The sequence below is a fragment of the Grammomys surdaster genome, unplaced genomic scaffold (genome assembly GCF_004785775.1).
Source record: "Grammomys surdaster isolate TR1022 unplaced genomic scaffold, NIH_TR_1.0 355, whole genome shotgun sequence".
Lineage (NCBI taxonomy): Eukaryota > Metazoa > Chordata > Mammalia > Rodentia > Muridae > Grammomys > Grammomys surdaster.
In genome coordinates, this window is record NW_021604774.1 from 20,842 (window position 1) to 43,341 (window position 22,500).

At 45.1% G+C, this 22,500-nt stretch overlaps 1 protein-coding gene across 1 annotated transcript in view; it reads left to right on the forward strand.

The window, feature by feature from the left end:
- Positions 1–1,733: 1,733 nt before the first annotated feature.
- The window catches only part of Eddm13 (epididymal protein 13), a 32,345-nt gene continuing 11,578 nt past the window's right edge, over positions 1,734–22,500 (forward strand). The window contains exons 1-7 of the mRNA XM_028779586.1: positions 1,734–1,818; positions 5,435–5,452; positions 12,061–12,081; positions 16,496–16,522; positions 19,166–19,222; positions 19,688–19,714; positions 21,495–21,500. Coding sequence (XP_028635419.1) covers positions 1,734–1,818; positions 5,435–5,452; positions 12,061–12,081; positions 16,496–16,522; positions 19,166–19,222; positions 19,688–19,714; positions 21,495–21,500 — 241 coding nt within the window. The remainder of the gene's footprint in view (positions 1,819–5,434; positions 5,453–12,060; positions 12,082–16,495; positions 16,523–19,165; positions 19,223–19,687; positions 19,715–21,494; positions 21,501–22,500) is intronic.

Sequence of the window (22,500 nt, forward strand, 5' to 3'; positions counted from 1 at the left end):
AGGGAGGGAGGGAGGGAGGGAGGGAGGGAGGAAGGAAGGAAGGAAGGAAGGATGGAAGGAAGGGAGAAAGAAAAGAAGAGGAAAAAAAAGATCTTGGTATGGTAGCATGTGACTATAATTCCAGAATACAAAATCAGATTCTATCTCAAAAAAACAACTACCAACCCAACAGGGGCTGGAGAGTTGGCTCAGTGGTTAAGACCACTGGCTGCTCTTCCAGAGGACCTGGGTTTGATTTCTGGCACCCATATGGTGGTTCACAATCATCCAAACTCTGATGCCAGGGAGTCTGACACCCTCTTCTGGCTTCTGAGGGTGCTGAATTTGCATGTTGAACAAACATACGTGTAGCCAAGACACCCATACATATAAAATAAAAATATAAGAAAAAAACTAAACAACATCAATAAGGGCTGGAGAAAGGGCTCAATAGTTAAGAGCACTTGTTGCTGTTGCAGAGGACTGAAATTCAATTCCCAGAACCCATGATAGGTGGCTTATAAATGCCTGGAACTCCAGCTCCTGGACAGGAACATGCTCTTTCTCGTACATACATGCACACTCACAGAGACACACACACAGAGAAACAGAGAGACAAAGAGACAGAGACATTCACAGAGAGAGAAAGAGACAGAGATGCACACAGAGATACACACACAGAGAGACAGACAGAAGCACATGCACAGAGACATAGAGACACAGAGAGACAGAGACACATGCACAGAGACACAGAGAGACACCCACAAAGAGACATACACACAGAGAGACACAGATACACACATAGAAAGAAAGAAACAGAGAGACAGAGACACAGAGATATATAAACACAGAGATACACAATAGAGACACAGAGAGAGACACAGAGAGACATACATGCAGAGAGAAACACACACACAGAGAGACATGCACCCAGAAATATACACACAGAGAGAAAGAGACAGAGAAAGACAGAGAGATAGAGACATAGAGAGATAAAGAGGCACACAAACAGAGAGACACAGAGACACACACACACAGACACACAGAAAGACAGACACACATACATAAAGACACACAGACACACATACACACAGAGAAAGAAACAAAGACACAGAGAGATACAGAGGCACACAAAGAGAGAGACACACACACAGACACACAAAGAGACAGACATACAGACACACATATACTCAGAAAAAAGAGATTTTAAAAGCTAAAAATGTTGAGCAGTGGTGGCGCACGCCTTTAATCCCAGCACTTGGGAGGCAGAGGCAGGCGGATTTCTGAGTTCGAGGCCAACCTGGTCTACAGAGTGAGTTCTAGGACAGCCAGGGCTACACAGAGAAACCCTGTCTCGAAAAAACAAACAAACAAACAAAAAACAAAACAAAACAAAAAAAGAAAAAAAAAGAAAAGCTAAAAACAAAACAAAACACAAATTAAAACATAAAACTCATTGGATGTCACCAGACAAGCTGTTGTATTTGAGACACTGGAACACAAGCAAGTGGGTACAATGTATAATTACCATAGAGTAATGCTTTAAAAAACATAGAAAGTGCCAGTGGAAAGGGGCAGTTGCTGGGCCAGCAGCTGGTGATGTGGGCGTGGGTCTCACCAGCTGGCTGCCTCCAGGTAGCTAGAGGGCATGTGTGGGCAGTGAATTTTGTCTTGAGAGTCCAGGGGACCCATGAGTGACCAGAGTCCCGTTGATCCTGGAAGAAGAACACCAGATACCCAATCCAGGCCCTACCATGTGCAGACTAGAGCCATTTCTGAAGAGGTCCCTGGTGGTCCTCCTTTTCCTGGGCCTGGCAGAGGCCTGCATTCCTCGTGAAGGTAAGGCTTCCACCCCACGGTATCTTAGGGTGGGGCAGTCACTGAGGCTGGATTCGACAAGCAATTCTGAAGTCTGCCATATTCTTCCTTGCTTTGGGTGTAGACAGCCCACTCTCTTCTCCCTTATAGAGATGGTTGCATGAGTCCTGGATTGTTGGTTCTGCTCTTAGACATACTGGTGGCTTTGTGAGTTTCTAGTTGGTGGCCATTCTCTTGGAGGTACTAGTGTGTCTACATTAGTCACAGGTTGGAGGATTTTCCCTCAGAGGTACTGGTAGCTTAGTGAATCTTGTGTTAGTGAGCCTATTCTTAGAGACACTGGTGGCTTCTTAGTCCCTTACAGGTGGCTCTTCCATAGAGATGGATGAATTGGTTCTCAGCAGTGACTTTTTTGCCACATTAGAGAAAGACACCACATGTGTTGATGAGGGTCTTGTCTTCATCTAGTCCTCAGTAGTCATAGAACCCTCTGGACTGCTTTGTGTTCTTGAAAGAGCTCGAATTTGTGTAGTGCTGGGACTCACTAGCCCTACTGTCTGTGTGCCAGTGAGGTCAATACCCATCCTTTACAGTGTAAAGATGCCAAAGACTACACCAGAAGGACTTGAGACTTGTCATGAAACTGTCTTCCTCCTACTAGGTCGGCAATGATTTCAAGTTTTAATTTGTACACAATGTTGGGAATAGTCAGGGAAAGGTGGGAATAGCTCTATCTTGATGTCATTTTTATGCTAAACAGACAATCATACCACAGCAGGGCTTTGGGTAACACTGTTCTGGGAAAGTGACTTTTGAGAGAAGACCTCAACAAGAAGCAGAAGCTAGGCACCTAAAGGGTTTGAGGCTGCTTCATGCAGACCGAACTCTATGTGCGAAAAGGTGTTGGGCTAGAAGACACGGAGTCCCTTCAAGGCTCTGAGAACAGTCAGTGCGGCAGAAAGACGGCAGACAGAATGAGGGCATGGAGGGCGAGCTAAGACAGTAAGAATGGAGAGTGTGGGAACCAGGGTATCCAGGTGTTGGGGTCATATGAAAGATATGGTTCCCTCCTCATCTTCCTCCTCCTCCTTCCTTCTTTCCTCTTCTCCTTCTATTTTAAAAGGTGTGTGTGTGTGTCTGTGTGTGTCTGTGTGTGTGTCTCTGTGTGTGTGTGTGTGTCTGTGTGTGTGTGTGTGTGCCAATCAGAAGACAACTGGCTAGGAGTTGAGTCTCTCCTTCCACCATGTGAATCTCAGGAATCTGAACTCAAATCATCAGGCTTTGCTGGGGACAGTAGCTTTACCCACTAAGGCATCTCCTCCTCCTCCTTCTTCTCCTCCTCTTCCTCCCCTTCCTTCTCTCTTCTCTTTTCTATTCTTCTTCTCCTCCTTCTTCTCCTTCCTCTCCTCCTCTTCCTCTGCTTCCTTTTTTTTTCTTCTCCCTCTGAATCATCAGTCTTTTCCTGTCTCTCATGAACTTCAAACATTTAAATGAGTCTGGTCAGTTAGTCTCAGAACATCTCCTAGGTTGAATTTCTCTGACTTTGCCCATGATTAGATTGAAGTTATGCATTAGGGGCAAGAATATACTGACGTCACACTGTGCCCTCATGAATTATAGCCAAGTTATTGATAATGGTTTGTCTCTTACCTATGATGCTATTCTGGCTGGTTTGTGTGTCAACGTGACACAAGCTAGAATCATTGGAAAGGAAGGAGCTTCTGTCAAGGAAATGCCTCCTTGAGATCCAGGTGTAAGGCATTTTCCCAATTTGTTATCATGGTGGGTGGTGCCACCCCTGGGCTGTTTCTATAAGAAAGTCCTAGTTTCTATAAGAAAGCAGGCTGAGCAAGCCATGGGAAACAAGCTAGTAAGTAGGACTCCTCCATGGCTTCCTCATCAGCAACTGCTTTCAGGGTCCTATCCTGTTTGACTTCTTGTCCTGACTTCGATATGGAGGTGTAAGCCAAATAAACTATTTCCTCCCTCACTAACTTTTTGGTCATGGTGTTTTGTTGCAGCAATATGACCCTAAGACAGATGCTGTCTTTGATCTCTTGGCTAAGGTTGTATCTACCTGGTCTCTCCACGACCTGTTACTATTTCTCTTCTTGTAACTGATAAGTATATGGGGGAGGTACTGAGACTATACACATGTACTTTTTTTTCTTTTCACTTTGGCCAATGAAGTTTAGCAGCCATCTATAGATCGTCCTTAAGAAGGGATTACTGTAGTATTTATCAAATAGAGATTATTAGAGTTTGAGGCTAGCCTGGTCTACAGAGTGAGTTCCAGGACAGCCAGGGCTACACAGAGAAACCCTGTCTCGAAAAACCAAACCAAAAAAAGAGAGATTTTCTATTCTCTTTATCCCTTCTATACATATTAATTGAAATTCCTAAGTTAGAGATGAACTGGGGCCTGGGAGATGGCTCAGTCATTAAGAACACATACTGAGTTTGCAGAGGGACTGGGTTTGGCTCCTAGCACTCAGATCAGGAAGCTCACATGGTCTATATCTCCAGGCCCTGGGCAATCTGATGGTTCTGACTTCAACAAGCACCTTCACTCACATGCTCATATCCCAGTACCATCAGACACATGATTAAAAATAAAAGGAACACTCAAAATTAAAAAGAAGAGATTGGCCGGGCGGTGGTGGCGCACGCCTTTAATCCCAGCACTTGGGAGGCAGAGGCAGGTGGATTTCTGAGTTCGAGAGTTCGAGGCCAGCCTGGTCTACAGAGTGAGTTCCAGGACAGCCAGGGCTACACAGAGAAACCTTGTCTCGAAAAAAAACAAAAAAAAAAAAAAAAAGAAGAGATTGATCCATTTGAATGTTTATATCAATATGAACTCATAGCTTCCTCTGTATCGTCGATCATCTCTGATGGGTGGGAGGCTGACCGTCACAGCTTCTCTTGTAGACATGCTAAAGCTGAAGGGCCTGTGATGACCCAGGCAGCCACAGGCTGCGAGTCCCAGAAGAGCACCACGTGGAATGCTTTGTTTACCCCTCTACCTGGGACTCTTTTCCCAGTCAGCTGAGCAGATGTCTTTAGAATAGATCGAGTCCAGTTCCTATGTGTCTCCTAAGCCCTAAGCATAGGCCAGGTTGAACCAAGTGAATGTTGGCTGGCTGGGTTGGTTGATGGAGGGATGTGATAGACAAGTAGTGACAGATGGGCAGTAGGCAGACCGATAGATGGATGGATGGGTGGATGGAGATGGACACTGGGTAGATTTTTGGGTGTATGAGTAGATGGAGTTATAGATGCGTAGGCAGATAGGTAAATAGGTGGATGGAAGAATGGGTCAATGCATGATGGATAGGTATACAGTAAGGGTGGGTAGAGGAGTGGGTGGAGAACTGATTGGTAGGTGATAGATAGATAGATAGATAGATAGATAGGCAGATGGGTGATAGACATGGAAAGATGGACAGATAGACAGATGGGTGAGCAGATGAAAGACCCTGAGGAACTCTGATAGAAACTGTGTGTCAGCTACCCTCCAAAGACACGACAGCTGCGGTGGTCTTGATCACTGTAATGATTTGAGTCTCGTGTCTCCTTCTCTCCCTGCACCCGCCTCCCGGTCCAATGGAATCCACATGAATGATACTTTTGTCTCCAGTTGCAACGGAAGAGAAAAGTAAGAACTCTCGACACCCTATGTTTGTGCTCTCTCTCAGACGGCTCCTCTCAACTCTGTTGGGTCTGGAGAAACTTCTGGGAATTCTGGGGAAGGATGGAGCTTCAATCTGCTATAAAATCTTGATTTGAGGATCAGAAAATAACTATTTTTAAAAGCAAGCAGATGCCAGACATTGTGAAATATGCCTGTAAGATCAGGTGGAGGCAGGAGAATTGAAAGTTCAAGGTCAACCTCAGCTACACAGTGTGTACAAGGCTAGCCTGTGCTACATGAGACCCTGTTTCAAAAAAAAAATAGACTAGTTTAATAGAAAATAGCTGGATTCACACCTCTGTTACTGGATCCAGTCTGTTATGATGTGTTAATTTGACTGAAGTAAATTAAAATGAAATCTCAAACAGAAGGAGTTGGAATGTTGTGTAAATACTGTTTTAGCCAGAATTCTCTGGAGAACAAGAAATAGAGAGAATAAATAAAACATAATGAAATGGAAGTAGACTCGAATAAAAACAGGAATAAAGTATGATGCAAATATAACAAAGGTGAGTTAGTACCGGGTAGCACTTTAATCCCAGCACATAGGAGGTAGAGGCAGGTGAGTCTCTCTGAGTTTGAGCCTATCCTTGTCTACAAAGTGAGAATCCACTGTTACATGGGTTCCAGGCATCAAACTCAAGGTAAATAAAGAAATATAACAGAATAGGATAAATATAGGTTATAATAGAAAGATAATAGAAATAGAAGATGAACAGGATGGACTAGGACTGGCTATGATAAAATATAGAATAAATAGAATAGAACAGAACAGAAGGATAGAATAGAGTAGAATAGAATAGAATAGAATAGAATAGAATAGAATAGAATAGAATAGAATAGAATAGAATAATAGACAGGATGAAGGGATTTACTGTGGAGGCTGGGAAGGCCCATAACATACCATCCCAAGCTAGAGAATCTGGGAGGTTGGTAGTGTGGCTCAGTCCAGTGATATAATTCTCAGTCTGTCTTACTTAGGGTTTTACTGCTGTGAACAGACACTATGACAATGGCAAGTCTTATAAAGGACAACAGTTAATTGGGGCTGGCTTACAGGTTCAGAGTTTCAGTCCATTATCATCAAGGCAGGATCATGGCAGCCACCAGGCCGATGTGGGGCTGGAGGAGCTGAGAGTTCCACCTCTTGTTCCAAAGTCAGCCAGAAAAGTCACTTCCAGGCAGCTAGGACTAGGGTATTAAGCCCACACCCACAGTGACACATCTACTCCAACAAGGCCACACCTCCTAATAGTGCCACTCCCTAGCCCAAGCACATACAAACCATCACACAGTACAAGGTAAAGGTCCATGGGCCCATGGAGCCACTGATGTCAGCCTAGGAATTCCAAAGGAGAGGAACCTGGAGTTTTGATATCCAAGGTTAGAAAATATAGGACATTACAAATGCAAGGAAGCAGGGTTTTCCCCTTCCTCTGCCAGCCTGCTGAACAGCACACAGACCTTCAAACACTCCCGGGCCACACAATCATTCAAAGCAAATGCTAAATCATTTAAGCTTCTGTTTCAGCAGAAGAAGAAGGGCTTGGTGCTGCTGACACACCAAGAACCACTGATTCAATGACGAGATTCTGGAGGTTTGAATAGGCTTGGCTTCCACAGACTCATGTGTGTGAATGCCTAGCTCATAGGGAGTGGTACTATTAGGAGGTGTGGCCTTGTCAGAGGAAGTGTGTCACTGTGGGGGCGGGCTTTGAGGTCTCCTATGTTCATGCTATACCCAGGGTGGCACCCAGTCTCCTGCTTCCTGCAGATCAAGATGTAGAACTCTTGGTTCCTCTAGCACCATTTCTGCCTGGATGCTGCCATGCTTCCCACTGTGACGAAAATGAACTAAACCTCTGAACTATAAGCTAGTCCCACTTAAATGTTTTCTTTCTTAAGAGATGCCATGGTCATGGTGTCTCTTCACAGCAATAAAACTCTAAGACAGAGAGATTAAATCATGCTTTCCCAGCTACTCGAGTGTCCCTTAATTCAGTCAATCATCATCCCTTCGAAAGTCCCAGGGTTAACTCAATGGTTCTTGGCTGATATTTTGAGAATTTTTCCCCCCAATGACACATGGAAGAGGAAAAGGTCTCAGAGATTGTGAGTGGCCAGAAAGCATGGGGCCCTTGTCTTTATTCCTATGGCCTAGGAAAGTTCCTAGTACTCAGCTAAATTGGACAAATGGAAAGAGCTTTTCTGTGCAAATGTAAGATAATGCTATCATTTTGAAAGCAGAGAGAGGGAACCAATGGAAATTCAGTACCTAGCATGCCTTGAGCACTTCAAAGGTGTCACGCAATTACATTGTCAAATCCAGGTGGCAAAAGCTCCAAGTCCCACACTGAGCCAGCCTTTCTCTGACTCTTTTGAGAGGAGATTCATAAGCTCAGTTCTGGACCCAGTGTGAAGAGTCAGTGGGCTGAGGCACTTACCACCAAACCTGAGGGCCTGAATTCAGCCCCCAGGACCATTCTTATTCAAATCATCACAGAAAGTTCGAGACACTGGGCAATCAGTGCTACCACTGGAACGTTTGGAGAGATGGCTCAACAGACAAGAGCATTGGCTGCTTTTGCCAGACTGAAGTTCTAATTCCCAGTACCCACAGAGTGGCTCACAACATTCTGTAACTCCAGCTCCAGGGGATCTGGTGCCCTCTTCTGGCCCCTATGGGTACTACATCCACATGGTTCACAGACATTCAAGCGGGCAAAGCTCCTCCCTACATAACAAAGGGGTGTAACTATTCCCAGAAGGAACAAAGAATACAAGGTGGTAGTGGGTGTGTGTGTGGGGGGAGGGGGAGACTGAGGTAATTTGCATTTGTACTGATCCTACTCTTTGTCTCTGTTTTCCTGGCTGATTCAATGGCTCCTGGTTTCCACTGCTCTTCCAGTCAAAAGTAAGTCACAATCCCTCTCTGTTTAAAGAAGGGTGGAGGGTGGAAGGGCTAACTCAGGGAGATAAAAAAAGAGGGGCAAACACCTGACCGTCATGTTCGGCTGGAGCCGACTCAGAATACTCAACTTGAATGGGGCCACTTGACCTAGATCTAAAGGTCAGGGGGTGGGGATAGGTTTCAAAGCCAGCCACCCTCTCAGATCCGGTAGGAAAGATGCTTGCAAGAGAGGAAGAAAGAGCCTTTGTTGGTTCCCAGGACTATAGTTTGATATTAATGTCAGTAGGATCACAATGAGCTAACTGGTTGGGAGCTCCACTTTATAGCCAGGCTGGACTGTGTATTTTCTGGTAAGCAGCAGGTCAGATGTGCTTTCTTCTTTTCTGAGAAGTAACCATCTTGGCCTCCAGCTGAGAACAGAAAGTTGACAATCTTTATGTAGACCTTATTCTGCTAATCTCCCGGAACAGGGAGGGTTTAGATTCCCTGGAGCTCTCGCTTCCAGAATAAATGCATCTTCAAAGAGATGAAGGAACCAGAGGCTTTGTCAAAGCTACCCATTCTAGTTCCGCGGCCTATTTGGGGATCTTTGAAGTACACTGAGGGACTATGCACAAAAGATGACTTAATTGATTCCATATTCCTTCTCAACTTTGGTTGGACAAATGTTCCATTGGTCTCCGCTCATCCTGTCTTTCCTGATGCCCGTGTGCCTACAGTGCTGAAAGGTAAGAGTCTCTATTTCCTTCCCCATCTGATCGAGTTACCTGTCCCTCAGAAATAATACCCTGATTTTCAACCAGCATTTTCACTCCTGTGTCCGCAGCCAAACTTCTAATCTAGGGACGGAGGAGAATCTAGAGTACCTCCTTTGACAGAATTCAGATGCCGTTCTTCCCCTCTCCCTGACAAATTCAGTGTTCTTTTCCTCTTAACCCATATGTAACTGGTTTACATCTTGGTGAGAGTACGTTAAGGCAAATTCAGCTGAGAAACAAAGGAGCAAAGAAAGAATTATTACCCGCAGCAGGCAAGGAAAGACAGTGGTGATTTCCAGAGCAATGCCCTCCTCCGAAGGAGTCCACACATAGTAAAATAGGAAAGTGCTTAAGGGAAGGCATATGCTTAGTTGAAGGTCCTATCTAAAGAAGGGACTACAGAAGACACGTTTTGGGTATGTTTAGCTCAAGGTCATGTTAGGCAAATTAAAGATGACAGCCAAAGACGCATCTGCACATGTCCATTTTAAATCATAAACACGGTGGAGAGACAAGTTTCTGGGCACGTTCCACTGATGTTTTGAGATGATTGACAGACGATCTCTGAACACCTTCTGTTCTCATCATAAAGACAATGGACTGGAATCCTTCTGGTATGTTCATCTTTAATTACAAAATTTTCTTTTTTTAATCTTTGTTCTGTTTTTTGTTTGTTTGTTTTTGTTTTTTGTTGTTGTTGTTGTTGTTTTGAGACAAGAGTCTCACTAGGTAGCCTGGCTGAACTAGAACTTACTATATAGATCGGGTTGGCCCTGAGCTCACAGAGATCCACCTGTCTCCGCCCCCTAAGTGCTGAGATTAAAGGCATATACCACTATATCTAACTAATCACAAAATTTTGACTGAAAAAAAAAGTGGAAGGATACTTGGAAAGAATCAGTCCCTAAAAATGCCTTCTTCACTTAGTGCTAACACAAGCTTCAGGATGTGACAGAAGAAAAGGCCATTCGGTCAGCAAGCAAACTTTAGATCTATTCTAGATCTAGTTTTACCAGACAAGTTACGTGGGCTGGGAAGATCCCCAAAGCCCTTAATAAATGCCAATGGGCGTGGTATCCCACCTGTAATTCCAGCCTCAGAAGGTAGAGATTAGGGATCCTAAAATCAAGCTGAGACTAGCCTTGTTCTGGAAACAACAAGGGGCAGCCTTTCCTCTCCTTCTGCAGACAAGCTGTTTGCCAACCATTCTCACCTCATTAAATCCTGATAGGTTATTTCTCTGCTGGTGAAATGAGCCAATTCAAATCAGATTAGATTATACTAAACGTATGGTTATTGGGACTCTGCACTCGAGTGAATTCACTGGCCCCAGGGACCGAGGCCAGGGAGTCTCCATGAGGAGAGAGAAGGAAGGGACTGGAAAAGAGAAAGAGCTCGCAGGGGAGGGGAGGGGTCGGGGTAGGGGGTAGGCGAGAGAGGGGGGAGGGAGGAGAGAGGGAGGAAGGTGGGGGAGAAGAGACAGACACACAGATAAACGAGCGAGAGCGGGAGCGGGAGCGGGAGCGGGAGCGGGAGCGGGAGCGGGAGCGAGAGCGCACGAGAGCGCCTGCGCCTCTAGGGCAGCCTAGGCAGGGTTTGCAAGGTAGGGACTGAGGGATGCTGGGAGAACCTGGAGGACAGGTCTGTTTTGATGTGTAAAATATGCACTCCAGTCCCTTGTCCCCAGGTCTGAAACCAAACCTGTACACCCCTCCCACCCCCACTCCACCCCAACCCCCACCCCCGAATCTGATGGGACCCCTGGGAATCTCACGGAACCTCGGTCTCCATTCCCCATCACGCCTCACGACCCATTATAGATTTCATTTTCCAACAAGTTCCCAGCCCCTGAGCCTGATCTTGTTTTTGGCTTTCTAATTATGGCTTTGTCTCTATCCTGACCCGTCCAACTCAACGTCCTGTGCTTCATCTGTAATCTTGACCTCCATGTCACCTCGCCTGGTCCTGATGCCATCAGGAATCTTGGGTAAGTGTATGAATCACATTGTCATGGACTGAGAAGTTCAATGGAAAACTTGGAGCAGGAATTTGTAGGCTGGAAGACAGCTGTAGTGATGCATGCCTTTAATCCCAGCACTCAGGAGTCAGAGGCAGCATCTCTGAGTTTATGTCAGCCTGGTCTAATAGAGTTCCAGGACTACAGGCTAAAGAGATCTTCTCTCAAAAAACTAAAATTATGGGTTGCACTCAAAGTTGTCTTTTGACCTACACACACACACACACACACACACACTCAAACACGTGCATAGTTTTTAAATTTTTATTTCTCTCTCATACATTCCATCTTATATGAGTTTCTCATCCCCCCACTCTTCGCAGTCCCTCTCCCACCTCCCCACTCTCCCAGATCAACTCCTCCTCTACTTCCCTTTTACAAAATTAAAGAGCAGGGTATTCATTGAACATGGCCTAACAACATACAATAAGTCTGGGCACACACCTCATATCACAGCTGGATATAGCAACCCAACAGGAGGAAAAGGGTCTTGAGTGCAGGCAAGAGTCCGAGACACCCGTACCCCTGCTGTTGGGGGTCCCACAAGAACACCAAGCTATACAACCATAATATGCGGTGGACCTAGATCAGAACCATATGCAGTCCGTGTCTGCCTCTTCAGTCTCTCTGAGCCCCTCTGAGCCCCACTTAGTTGATTCTGTGGGCTGTGTTCTGTGGTGTCCTCAACCCCTCTGACTCCTACAATCCTCCCTCTGCCTCTTTTTTGGGGTTACGTTCGCTCTGCCTAACGTTGGGCTGTGGCTCTCTGCGTCTGTTTCCATCACTTGCTGGATGACACCTCTCTGATGACAACGGGACCAGGCACTGGTCTATGAGTATAGCAGAGTTTCATTAGAAATCATTTCACTGACTTTTTTTTTTCCAGTCATGCTTGCCTCTATCCTGGGTCCTTGGGCTGTCTTGCTTTTGGTTCCTGGCCATCCATGCAGTGTCAGGGAAAAGAGTCACTCATGGATTTCAGAGGGTTTCCACTGCACTATGTCAACCCCCAAATGACCTCTCTCCTTCCATTTCTTTCATCCTACTCCCACTTGATCCCTCTAGCTCCTGTCCCTACTAGCCCCCAGTCCACCCAAAAGAACCTATCCTATTTCCCCTTCTTAGAAAGATCCATGTGTCCCCCTTGAGCCCTCCGTGTTACTTAGCTTCTCTGGGTCTGTCGATTATTGCATGGTTATTCTTTACTATACTGTTTATAAGTCAGTACACACCACATTTGCCTTTCTGGGTCTGGGTTACCTCACTCAGTGTGATCTTTTCTAGTTCTATCCATTAGCCTGCAAATTTCATAATGTCACAATGAAATATTAGTCCACTATTAACAGTTTATGTACTACATTTTCTTTATCCATTCTTCAGTTGAGGGACACCTAGGTTTTGAGTTTCCAGCTATTATGAATAAAACTGCAATATGGCAGTTCCCTATTGGGAATCTACCTTAAGACCCAGCTATATATAGGGCATATACCCAAAGGACACTCCATCCTACCACAAGGACACTTGTTCAACCGTGTTCATTACATGTTCATTGTTTATTTGTAATAGCTACATATGCACAAAAAGATTATTTTATGTATACAAGTATGCTGTCTTCATGAACACCAGGAGAGGACATCAGGATCCCATTACAGATGGTTGTGAGCCACCGTGTGGTTGCTGGGAATTGAACTCAGGACCTCTGGCAGAGCAGTCAGTGCTCTTAACCCCTGAGCCATCTCTCCAGCCCCCAACATGCACATTTTTAAAATGGGGTTTACAGAACGGCTCAGGAGGTAGAAAGTGTTTGCTGCTTGATGACCTGACTTTTCTCAGAGACATACAAGGTGAACGGAGAGAACCAACTCCAGTAAGTTATCCTCTGCCCTCCACGCATGTGCTGAGCACAAGCAACTCCTCACTTTTAAAAACAAAGAACAGGACAGGGGCTAGAGAGCTGGCTTAGGGGTTAGGTACATCGACTACTTTTAAAGGATCCGAGTTCAATTCCATGCTCAGCTGCCCACAACTGCTTGTAGTTCCAAGGGATCTGCTGCCCTCTTCTGGTGTCTTCAGGCACTACACTCACATACACATACCCACACAGGTACTCATAATTAAAAATAAAATATGTGCGAGCATCTTTTATATGCCTAGGAGTGGTATAGCTGGGTCCTCAGGTAATGCTATGTCGAATTTTCTGAGGAACCGCCACACTGATTTCCAAAGTGGTTGCACCATCTTGCAGTCCCACCAACAATGGAGGAGTGTTCCTCTTTCTCCACACCCTTGCCAGCATCTACTATCACCTGAGTTTTTAATCTTAGCCATTCTGACTGGTGTGAGATGGAATCTCAGGGTTGTTTTGATTTGCATTTCCCTGATGACTAAGGATGCTGAACATTTCTTTAGGTGCTTCTCGGCCATTCGAGTTTCTTCCATTGAAAATTCTTTGTTAAGCTCTATACCTCATTTTTTAATAGGATAATTTAGTTGTCTGGAGTCTAATTTCTTGAGTTCTTTATATATATTGATATTAGCCCTCTATCAGATGTAGGATTGGTAAAGATCTTTTCCAAATTTGTTGGTTGTCGTTTTGTCCTATTGACAGTGTCCTTTGCCTTACAGAAACTTTGCAATTTTAAGAAGTCCCATTTGTTAATTCTTGATCTTAGAGCATATGCCATTGGTGTTCTGTTCAGGAACTTTTCCCCTGTGCCCAAGTATTCGAGGGTCTTCCCCACCTTCTCTTCTATTAGTTTCAGTGAATCTGGTTTTATGTGGAGGTCCTTTATCCACTTAGACTTGAGCTTTGTACAAAGAGATAAGAATGGATCAATTTTCATTCTTCTACATGTTGTCCTCCAGTTGAACCAGCACCATTTGTTGAAAATGCTGTCCTTTTTCCACTGGACAGTTTTAGCTCCTTTGTCAAAGATCAAGTGACCATAGGAGTGTGGGTTCATTTCTGGGTCTTCAATGCTATTCCATTGATCTTCCTGCCCCAGAAGATGCTCGAACATATAACAAGGACATATGCTCAACTATGTTCATAGCAGCCTTATTTATAATAGCCAGGACCTGGAAAGAACCCAGATGTCCTTCAACTGAGGAATGGATTCAAAAAATGTGGTATATTTACACAATGGAGTATTACTCAGCTATTAAAAACAATGAATTCGAGAGGTTCCTAGGTAAATGGATGGAACTAGAAATTATCATCCTGAGTGAGGTAAGCCAATCACAAAAGAACACACATGGTATTCACTCACTGATTATTGGAGTCCAGAACCTTGAAATGCCCAAGATGCAACTCACAGGCCACATGAAGCTCATAAAGAAGGAAGACCAAGTGGGGGTGATTCGGTCCTTCTTAGAAGGAACAACAAAATACTCAAGGGAGCAAATATGGAGACAAAGTGAGGGACAGAAACTGAAGGAGGGGCCGTCTGAAGACCACTCCACCTGAGTATCTATCCCATGTGCAGTCACCAAAGGTAGATGCTGATGTGGAAGTCAGGAAGTGCATGCTGATAAGAGCCTGATATGGATGTCTCCTCAGAGGTCTGCAAGAGTCTGACATATTCAGAGGCAGATGCTCACAACTAGCCATTGAACTGATCATGGGGTTCTCAATGGAGGAGTTAGAGTGAAGACTGAAGGAGCTGAAAGGATTTGTGGCACCATGAGGAAAGCAACAATACCAACCAACCACAGCTCCCAGGGTCTAAACCACCAGCCTGGGAGCACTTAGGGAGGGATCCAGGGCTTTAGCTGAATATATAAGAGTGGAGGGCCCTGCTGGGCTTAGGTGGAAGAAGAGAACCTTGACCTCATGAAGGCTGGACGCCCCAGGGGGTGGGAATTTTGAGGGTGGGGAGGTGGGAGTTGGGGGGGTAGATAGAGGTTACATCCACAGAGAAGAAGGAGGAGGGGTGAGGGGATTGGGGGTTCCTGGGTGGTTGGGAGATGGGGTAAGGGGACAACATATGAAATGTAAATAAAACATCCAATAAAATAAATTAAAAAAAAGAAAAAAGAAAATAAATCTTGGGAGGCAGGAACTATAAGATAGAGGCTCCTCAAACAACATTGAAGGTTGACCTTTGGCCTCAGTATGCACACACATACATCTGTATACACCTGAGCACACATACACATAGAACATTGGTAAGCTTTTAGCATGATGATAGAAGTCCAAAGATGGAACTAATTCAGAATCTAGTGGGCTCCTGGACTGTATCACATTCTCCTTCAGTGCTGAATTGCATATACTCCACAGGCCCTAACACCACATAGTGATAGCATAACCATCTCAGTTTGAGGACATCCATTCTCTGACGTTTGTACAGTGATGAAATTGTCTACTGACTTGGTGTTCAGATCACACTGAAAGCAAATGATGCTTTATACGACTGAGCCAGGTCAAAGGGTTGGGACTATGAAGGAAACTCTGTATCAGTGGTTCTCAAACTTCCTATGCCGCAACCCTTTAACACAGTTCCTCATATTCTGGTGACCCCCCCAAACCATAAAGTAGTTTCATAACTGTGATTTTCTACTGTTATGAACTGCAATAAAATGTCTGATATGTACAGTACCTGATATCTGATCCCTGAAGGGTCGCGACCCACAGGTTGAGAACCCCTACTCTAAGTGCTGTTGATACTGCCTGGTGGGTGGATTCCTTTTCTTCAATAGTTAAAGGATGGAAAGACAGAAAAGCAGCTTGGCACACAGTGGAGGTTTAATGGTAGAAGTTACAGATTTATTGAGTAGCAGAGAGACTCTGAGGAGCCCCCCAGCTAAGGAGGTTTGGGTTTTTATGTGGGTTTAGAGTATCCCACTTGGTGTGAAGTTACCTATGTGTTCCTTCTATAGCGGGGACTGGGGCTCTGTCTATGTCCACAAGTACAGAAATACCTGATTGGTTGACTGGCTGGGGTCGGAGCATACATCCTGACCTCCTTTGCTCTTTGAGTGTAATAAGTCCAGAAAGGTCCACCCAAGGGAAAATGGGAATATAAGTCAGAGAAAGGGAAACTGCTGTGAACAAAAAAACCACAAAGAAATTGAGATTTCTTGTATATAGTTGGGGGCAAAAATCTATTTAAAAAAAAAAACAACCAATCTGGGCTTATTATGGCCCTCCTCCCACCAGCCTCAATAGCTAAGGCATCAAGGCCCCACTTTCCCCACACTTGGCTGGGAAAGTCCATTCTCTCTGGATTTGTTTTTTCTGTTTCAATTGTTGTGTGTTGACATCATTTATTTTGTTTTGTTTTGTTTTGTTTTGTTTTGTTTTGTTTTGTCTCCTCCCTCAGGGTTAATGGGCAGACTGTCCCCGGATGGTAAGTGTGAATCTCCATTTCCAGCTCACAAGGAGTGATGCAGCTAGAGAATGCCTTATGCTTTGTTTACTTGGTTCTAAATTTAAAATAAAAAAAAATTATGCTGGGTGGCAGTGCACCCCTTTAATCCCAGCACTCGGGAGGCAGAGGCAGGAGGATCTCTGTGTTCGAGGTCAGCCTGGTCTACAGAGTGAGTTCCAGGACAGCTAGGCTATACAGAGAAACTCTGTTTCAAAAAAAAAAAAAGTTCTACTGAACAGCACATGTGCCAAGACATGCATGTGGAAGTCAGATGATACCTTGTGGCAGCTGGTTCCTTCTCTCCATTGTGTGGGTCCTAGGAATAGAACTAAGATCTTCAGGCTTGCTAGAAGGCACCTTCACATGCTGACCCATATTGCTGTTTCAATTGTGTGTATACATGTGTGCGTGTGCCCACGTGTGTGTGCACTTGTGTATGCATGCAAAGGCCAGGGGAGGACGTTGCTGTCTGGTTCTATTTCTTTCAGTTTTATTTCCATGAACAGTGTCTCTCACTAAACCTAGAGCTCACTGGTTTTTTGGTTGGCTCTGGTCAGCAAGTGCCTGGGCTTCTTCTATCACTAAATCTCCATAGTATTGGGACTACAGGTGTCAGTGGCCATAGCCAGCTTTTTATATAGGATCAGAGCTTGGATCCCCACACTTGCACAGCCAGAGCCCTTACCCACCAAGCCTCCCAAGCCCTTCACCTGACCTTCTGGGGCACTAGCTGTAATGCTAAATAATATAATATATATACATACAGTTGTAAATATAAACCAGAGGTTCTCAACTTTCCTAATACTTTGACCCTCATGTTGTGGTGACGCCCCCTCAACCAAAAATGATTTTGTTGCTACTTCATAACTGTAATTTTGCTACTGTTTCAAATGGGTTTCGACTCCCAGGTTGAGAAGCACTGGTATAACCACTATGCTAGAACAGTAGTCCCTTAATGTCTGCACAATTAGCTTGGAGTTGAGAGTGGATAAGGTCAGAATCATCAGGGACAAAGTAGCAACTGACAAAAGTTCAGCAACCAGGCAGCAAAATGGCTCACTGGGCAAAAGTCGCTTGCTGCTCAGCATGGTGACCTGAGTTCAGTCCTCAGGACCTGCAAGGTAGAAGGAGAGCTGAACCTGGCATGTCACATCTGTAACTCCGACGCTTAGGAGGCCGAAGCAGGAGGCTGTTAAGTTTGAGGCCAGCTTGGGCTATGTAGTGAGTACCAGGCTACATCACTTACTTTTCTCATGGGTATGACAGACTACCCTGACCTTAGGAACGGAAGGGTCTATTTAGTTTACAGTGTGTGGGGGTCGGGGAGCCTGGTGAGGAAGCCATGGTGTCATGCTATTATATATTCTTGTGTGTATGTGCAATTGTGTGTGTTGTCCAGGACAGCTCCAGTTTTAATAGTGGCATTTCTCATTCTGGAAGCCTTTGTATGAATGTTGGTTGTTCTACTTTGATTCTTTTGAGCCCAAGTGGGGGGTGGGGGGCAAGATCTCCCTAAATGTGATGGCGCACGCCTTTAGTTCCAGCGCTTGGGAACCAGAGGCAGGCAGATCTCTGAGTTAGGCCACTCTGGTCTATTACTCGAGTTCCAGGACAGCCAGGACTACACAGAGAAACCCTGTCTGGAAAAACAACAACAACAACAACCAAATGAGAGAGAGAGAGAGAGAGAGAGAGAGAGAGAGAGAGAGAGAGGCCTAAGCTAGTCTTGAACTCCAAGTCCACCTGCCTCTGCTTCTGAGTGATGAGGTCACAAATGTACACCATGTGAATTTGAGTCCGTTGTGTGTGTGTGCATGTATGCAGATGTGCACCACGTGAATTTGATTCCGTTGTGTGTGTGTGCATATGTGCAGATGTGCACCACGTGAATTTGAGTCCGTTGTGTGTGTGTGTGCATGTATGCAGATGTGCACCACGTGAATTTGAGTCCGTTGTGTGTGTGTGCATGTATGCAGATGTGCATGTCAGTGTGTGCATCCATGGAGGCCAGAGGTCAATGCTGGATATTTTTTTCAATCACTCTCCACATTATTTCTTCTTGAGACAGGCTCTCTTCAGTGAACCTGGAGCTCACGGTTTCCTTTTCTTTTGTTTTAAATTTTTTTATTTTTATTTTGTGTGTATGGGTGTTTGGCCTGCTTGGATGTCTGTGAACCATGTAGATGCAGTACCCATAGGGGCCAGGCGAGGGCACCAGATCCCCTGGAGCTGGAGTTACAGAATGCTGTGAGCCACCCCGTGGGTTCTGGGAATTAGAACCTCAGTCTGGCAAAAGCAGCCAATGCTCTTGTCTGCTGAGCCATCTCTCCAAACGTTCCCGGTTTTGTTTTTATGAGGAAATGTCAGAAGAGGCTCACACAGCTAAGAGGTGAATGAACCAAGATTTGGACATAGGTCCTGTTTCTTCTGCAATGTCTTCCTTGGTCTTAGAATGGTACCCACACATCTTTGCCTCTTCTAGCCATAATCTTGTCTCTCAGACCTTTTACAGCTGAGTTATTTCCTGTAGGACTATACCCATATTCTTCCCCATGTCTGGGATAATTTTTCTTTTCCCTTTCCAAGGTCTTTCCACTCAGCTAATCCCTGCTCATCTTTCAGGTTTCAGACAAAACATCATATCCTCCTCCAAGATGCCTCCCCTGGTAACCACTCCAGGTCAGCAACCAGCATCCCTTTAAAAGTTCCTGCCATGCCCAGCAGGTCAACCAGAACACTATTCCCACCTCTGTCCCACTTCACGAGGCGTTTGGTCCCCCTTCCTTGCAAGCTCCTGAAAACCCATGGATACTGTTCACTGGGGGTAGATATTGTCTTACCCAAACCTTGCTGATGCCCAGGCTACAGTAGTGCTTCAGAAATATTTATTTTAGAAAGAATGGTTGTAGACTCGAGTCCCTGTCCTATCCTGTAAATTGAGAGAGAGTTAGGTTGTGTGCTTTCTGATAGCATTCTCATCTCTTGTCTCTGTCTGGTCAGGGATGCTTATCTGATGGCAAAACTATTAATCAATCTCTCTCCCTCCCCCCCCTCTGCCCCATGCTCTCTCCCACCCCCACTTTCTCCCTCTCTCCCTCTCTCTGCACCCCTGTCAAACATGGCTGCATTCGTTCTTCCCTCCAGACAAGTCAGAAGAAGAAAGTAAGTACTGTGAAATCTTATGACTCCCAACTCTCCCTGCCCCATTTACCCAGGAACTGAACTCAGAACCTGTGTGGTAGCCAGTGGCTCTACCGCTGAATCAAAACCCTGGTCCTCCTTGGGAGATTCCAACAAGGACTGTACTGATATACTTTTTAACTTCCTATTTTCTTTCTTTCTTTTCTTTTTCTTTTTGTATTTTCTGGATGTTTTTTGGGGGGAAGGGGTGTTTTTATTCTTGTTTTTTGAGACAGAGTTTCTCTGTGTAGCCTTGGCTGTCCTGGAACTAGTTCTGTAGACCAGGCTGGCTTGGAACTCACAGAGATTCACCTGCCTCTGCCTTCCTAGTGTTGGGATTGATGGCATAATAAAGGCATGTGACACTATCGCCTGGCTTTTAACTTTCTATTTTCAAATGAGTTCTTACTTAGCTGCCCAGGGTACCCGTGAACTCAACTGTCTCAAAATAAAAAGTAAAAAGAGGCTATAGCTCTGTGGTAGAACAGCTGCCTGGAATCCCCCAGTGAGGGGTTTGGGCGTGGCTCAGTGATAGAGCCTCTCCCTAGAATCCCCCAGTGAGGGGATGGGGTGTAACTCAGCAGTAGAGTGCTCTCCTGGCATGTATAAGATCTATTCTGAATCCCCAGTACCACAACAAGAAAGTTTGTTAGAGCAAGTAATTAGCAAGTTACCCAGAGAAAACCATTAGGGGGAACTCTGTCCAGATGGGACTGTACACTGGAGGACAGAGGATGAAGGGACAATAATGCAGACAGAATCATGATCAGGTCACAGCAATCCTATCAGTTTACTTGGTTCAGTCCATTGCAAAGTCCCTGATTGTACAACATGAGTGTATTGGATGTTTCTGATCAGCTGAGCCCCTTTCTGCTTTTCTCTAGTCTAGTGCGGCTTGAATTTTCCTTAATTGAAATGCCTGAAGCTGGAAGTGTTTCAAATTTCAGACATTTTCAGAATTGTGAACATTACATCAACTCTATCAGTTCAGACTCTTTCCTTGACCCCCCCAAATCTGGTCTGAACAACATCCAAATCCAAACCTGGACGTGCTGACTCGGGGTGCTAATCCTGGCACTTGAGAGACAGAGGTGGTGGTGGTGGGAGCTTGGCTGGATTTGAACCTCCAGAAAGAGTTGAAGGATAGCCTTGGTCTGTGGAGTGAAAGGACCCTGTCTCAAAAATTAAAAACTAATGGAGGCCAGAGAGGTGACTCAGTGGTTACAAACGCTTTCTGCTTTCCTAGACCTGAGTTAGGTGCCACCCACTTAAGTCAGTTTATAATTGCCTATGGCTCTGTGTGGCTTGTGAGGGGCATACACACATGCTTACACAGGCATATACACATAAGAAAAGTAAACTAAACTAAAAACAAACAAGCAACAAAGCAATGAAAACAAGTCAAGGTGAAACTATTAAAGTATCACCTTGGCACTCAAAAATCTTGTAAGGGAGCCATTTTGGATTAGGGGCATTCAGCCTGTGCAAGTGTGCAAGGGAAATAGTTCAAGTTAGAGTTTGCTAATGCTCACAGATAAGGCAAGGCTGAGACGGTAGGAGACTGTTGGCTTTATCAGTTCCGGGGTCTTGCACACCTGGTTTCCTCTCTAAGTTAGTTCAACAGAACACAAGAACAACTGTCACACTTTAAAAAGTAGTTTATGAAAGAAAGCGGAAGGCACCAGGGACAGAAGGAACTAATATTCATTTTACTCTCTGACCCATTCTTTCCCACATGGACACTTGATTCTGCTTCCAATCTGCCTTCCAGTGAAAAGTAAGTCATTTCTCCTTTTATTGTTGACGTCCTTTTGGTGTTTGTTGTTTGGTGGGAAAGTTTCAAGTAGCCCAGGCTAGCCTTAAACTCTGTATATAACCAAAGATGACCTCAAACTCTTGATCCTCCTGCCTCAGCCTCCTGAGTGCTGGGATTACAGGCCACCATGCCTAGCAAAGAAAATTGTTTTTATAGTTGTCTTTTCTTCCTTCCTTGTGGGTAACTGGATGTTTCCAGATTCTTGGAAGGAGAAGCAAGAAGAAGGGAGCCAGGCCCATGATCCCAGCACTATGAAAGCTGAGTGAGACAGGGGGATTAGCAATTCAAGACTAGCCTCAGTTACATATCAAATTTTATGTAGCCTGGCTACATACGGCTCTGTCGCAAAAATTTTTTTTAAAAAGGCTCAAAATTTTAAAAAGGTGGGGGGAAGGGGAAGAGAGAGGAAAGGGAGTGGGGAGAGAAAGCTGGTTTTAGAGAAATTTACCCCACTAGTGGAGGAGACTCCAGGTGGCCTTCAGGGTCCACTCACTTGCAGGGACTGTAAACTGGGGTCTGTGACTGTGTGTATACTGGAGTCTCAGGATTTGAGCAGATTCTTAAACTGCCCCATTGTCCTAAACAGCAGGAGTTATATGTGTTTATAGGTAGAAAACAAAACCAAATTTTAAAAAAAAAAAACAGGATCCAAGCTTTCCTCTGTGCCTCTGTGCCTCGGGTGGAGGGTTGGGGGGAGGGAGGGAGATGTGGGGAGGGTCAGGGGAGGCAGGAGAGAAGAGTGGAGATATTTTTCTGATGCCCTGTAGATTTCTGGATGGTGAATCCCCAGGAGAAATGGACCAGGCGATTCCAGGCATAGGGATGAAAGTGTCTTAAAGCAGACAGGTCACAGACGAACCAGCGTCTTCATACACAGCCTCGCCTGTGCTGTCTGGACTGGACGATACTTCCATGTCCTGTGTGGGGTGGGCCTCTGCTGAGGATGGTCCAGGTGGGATGG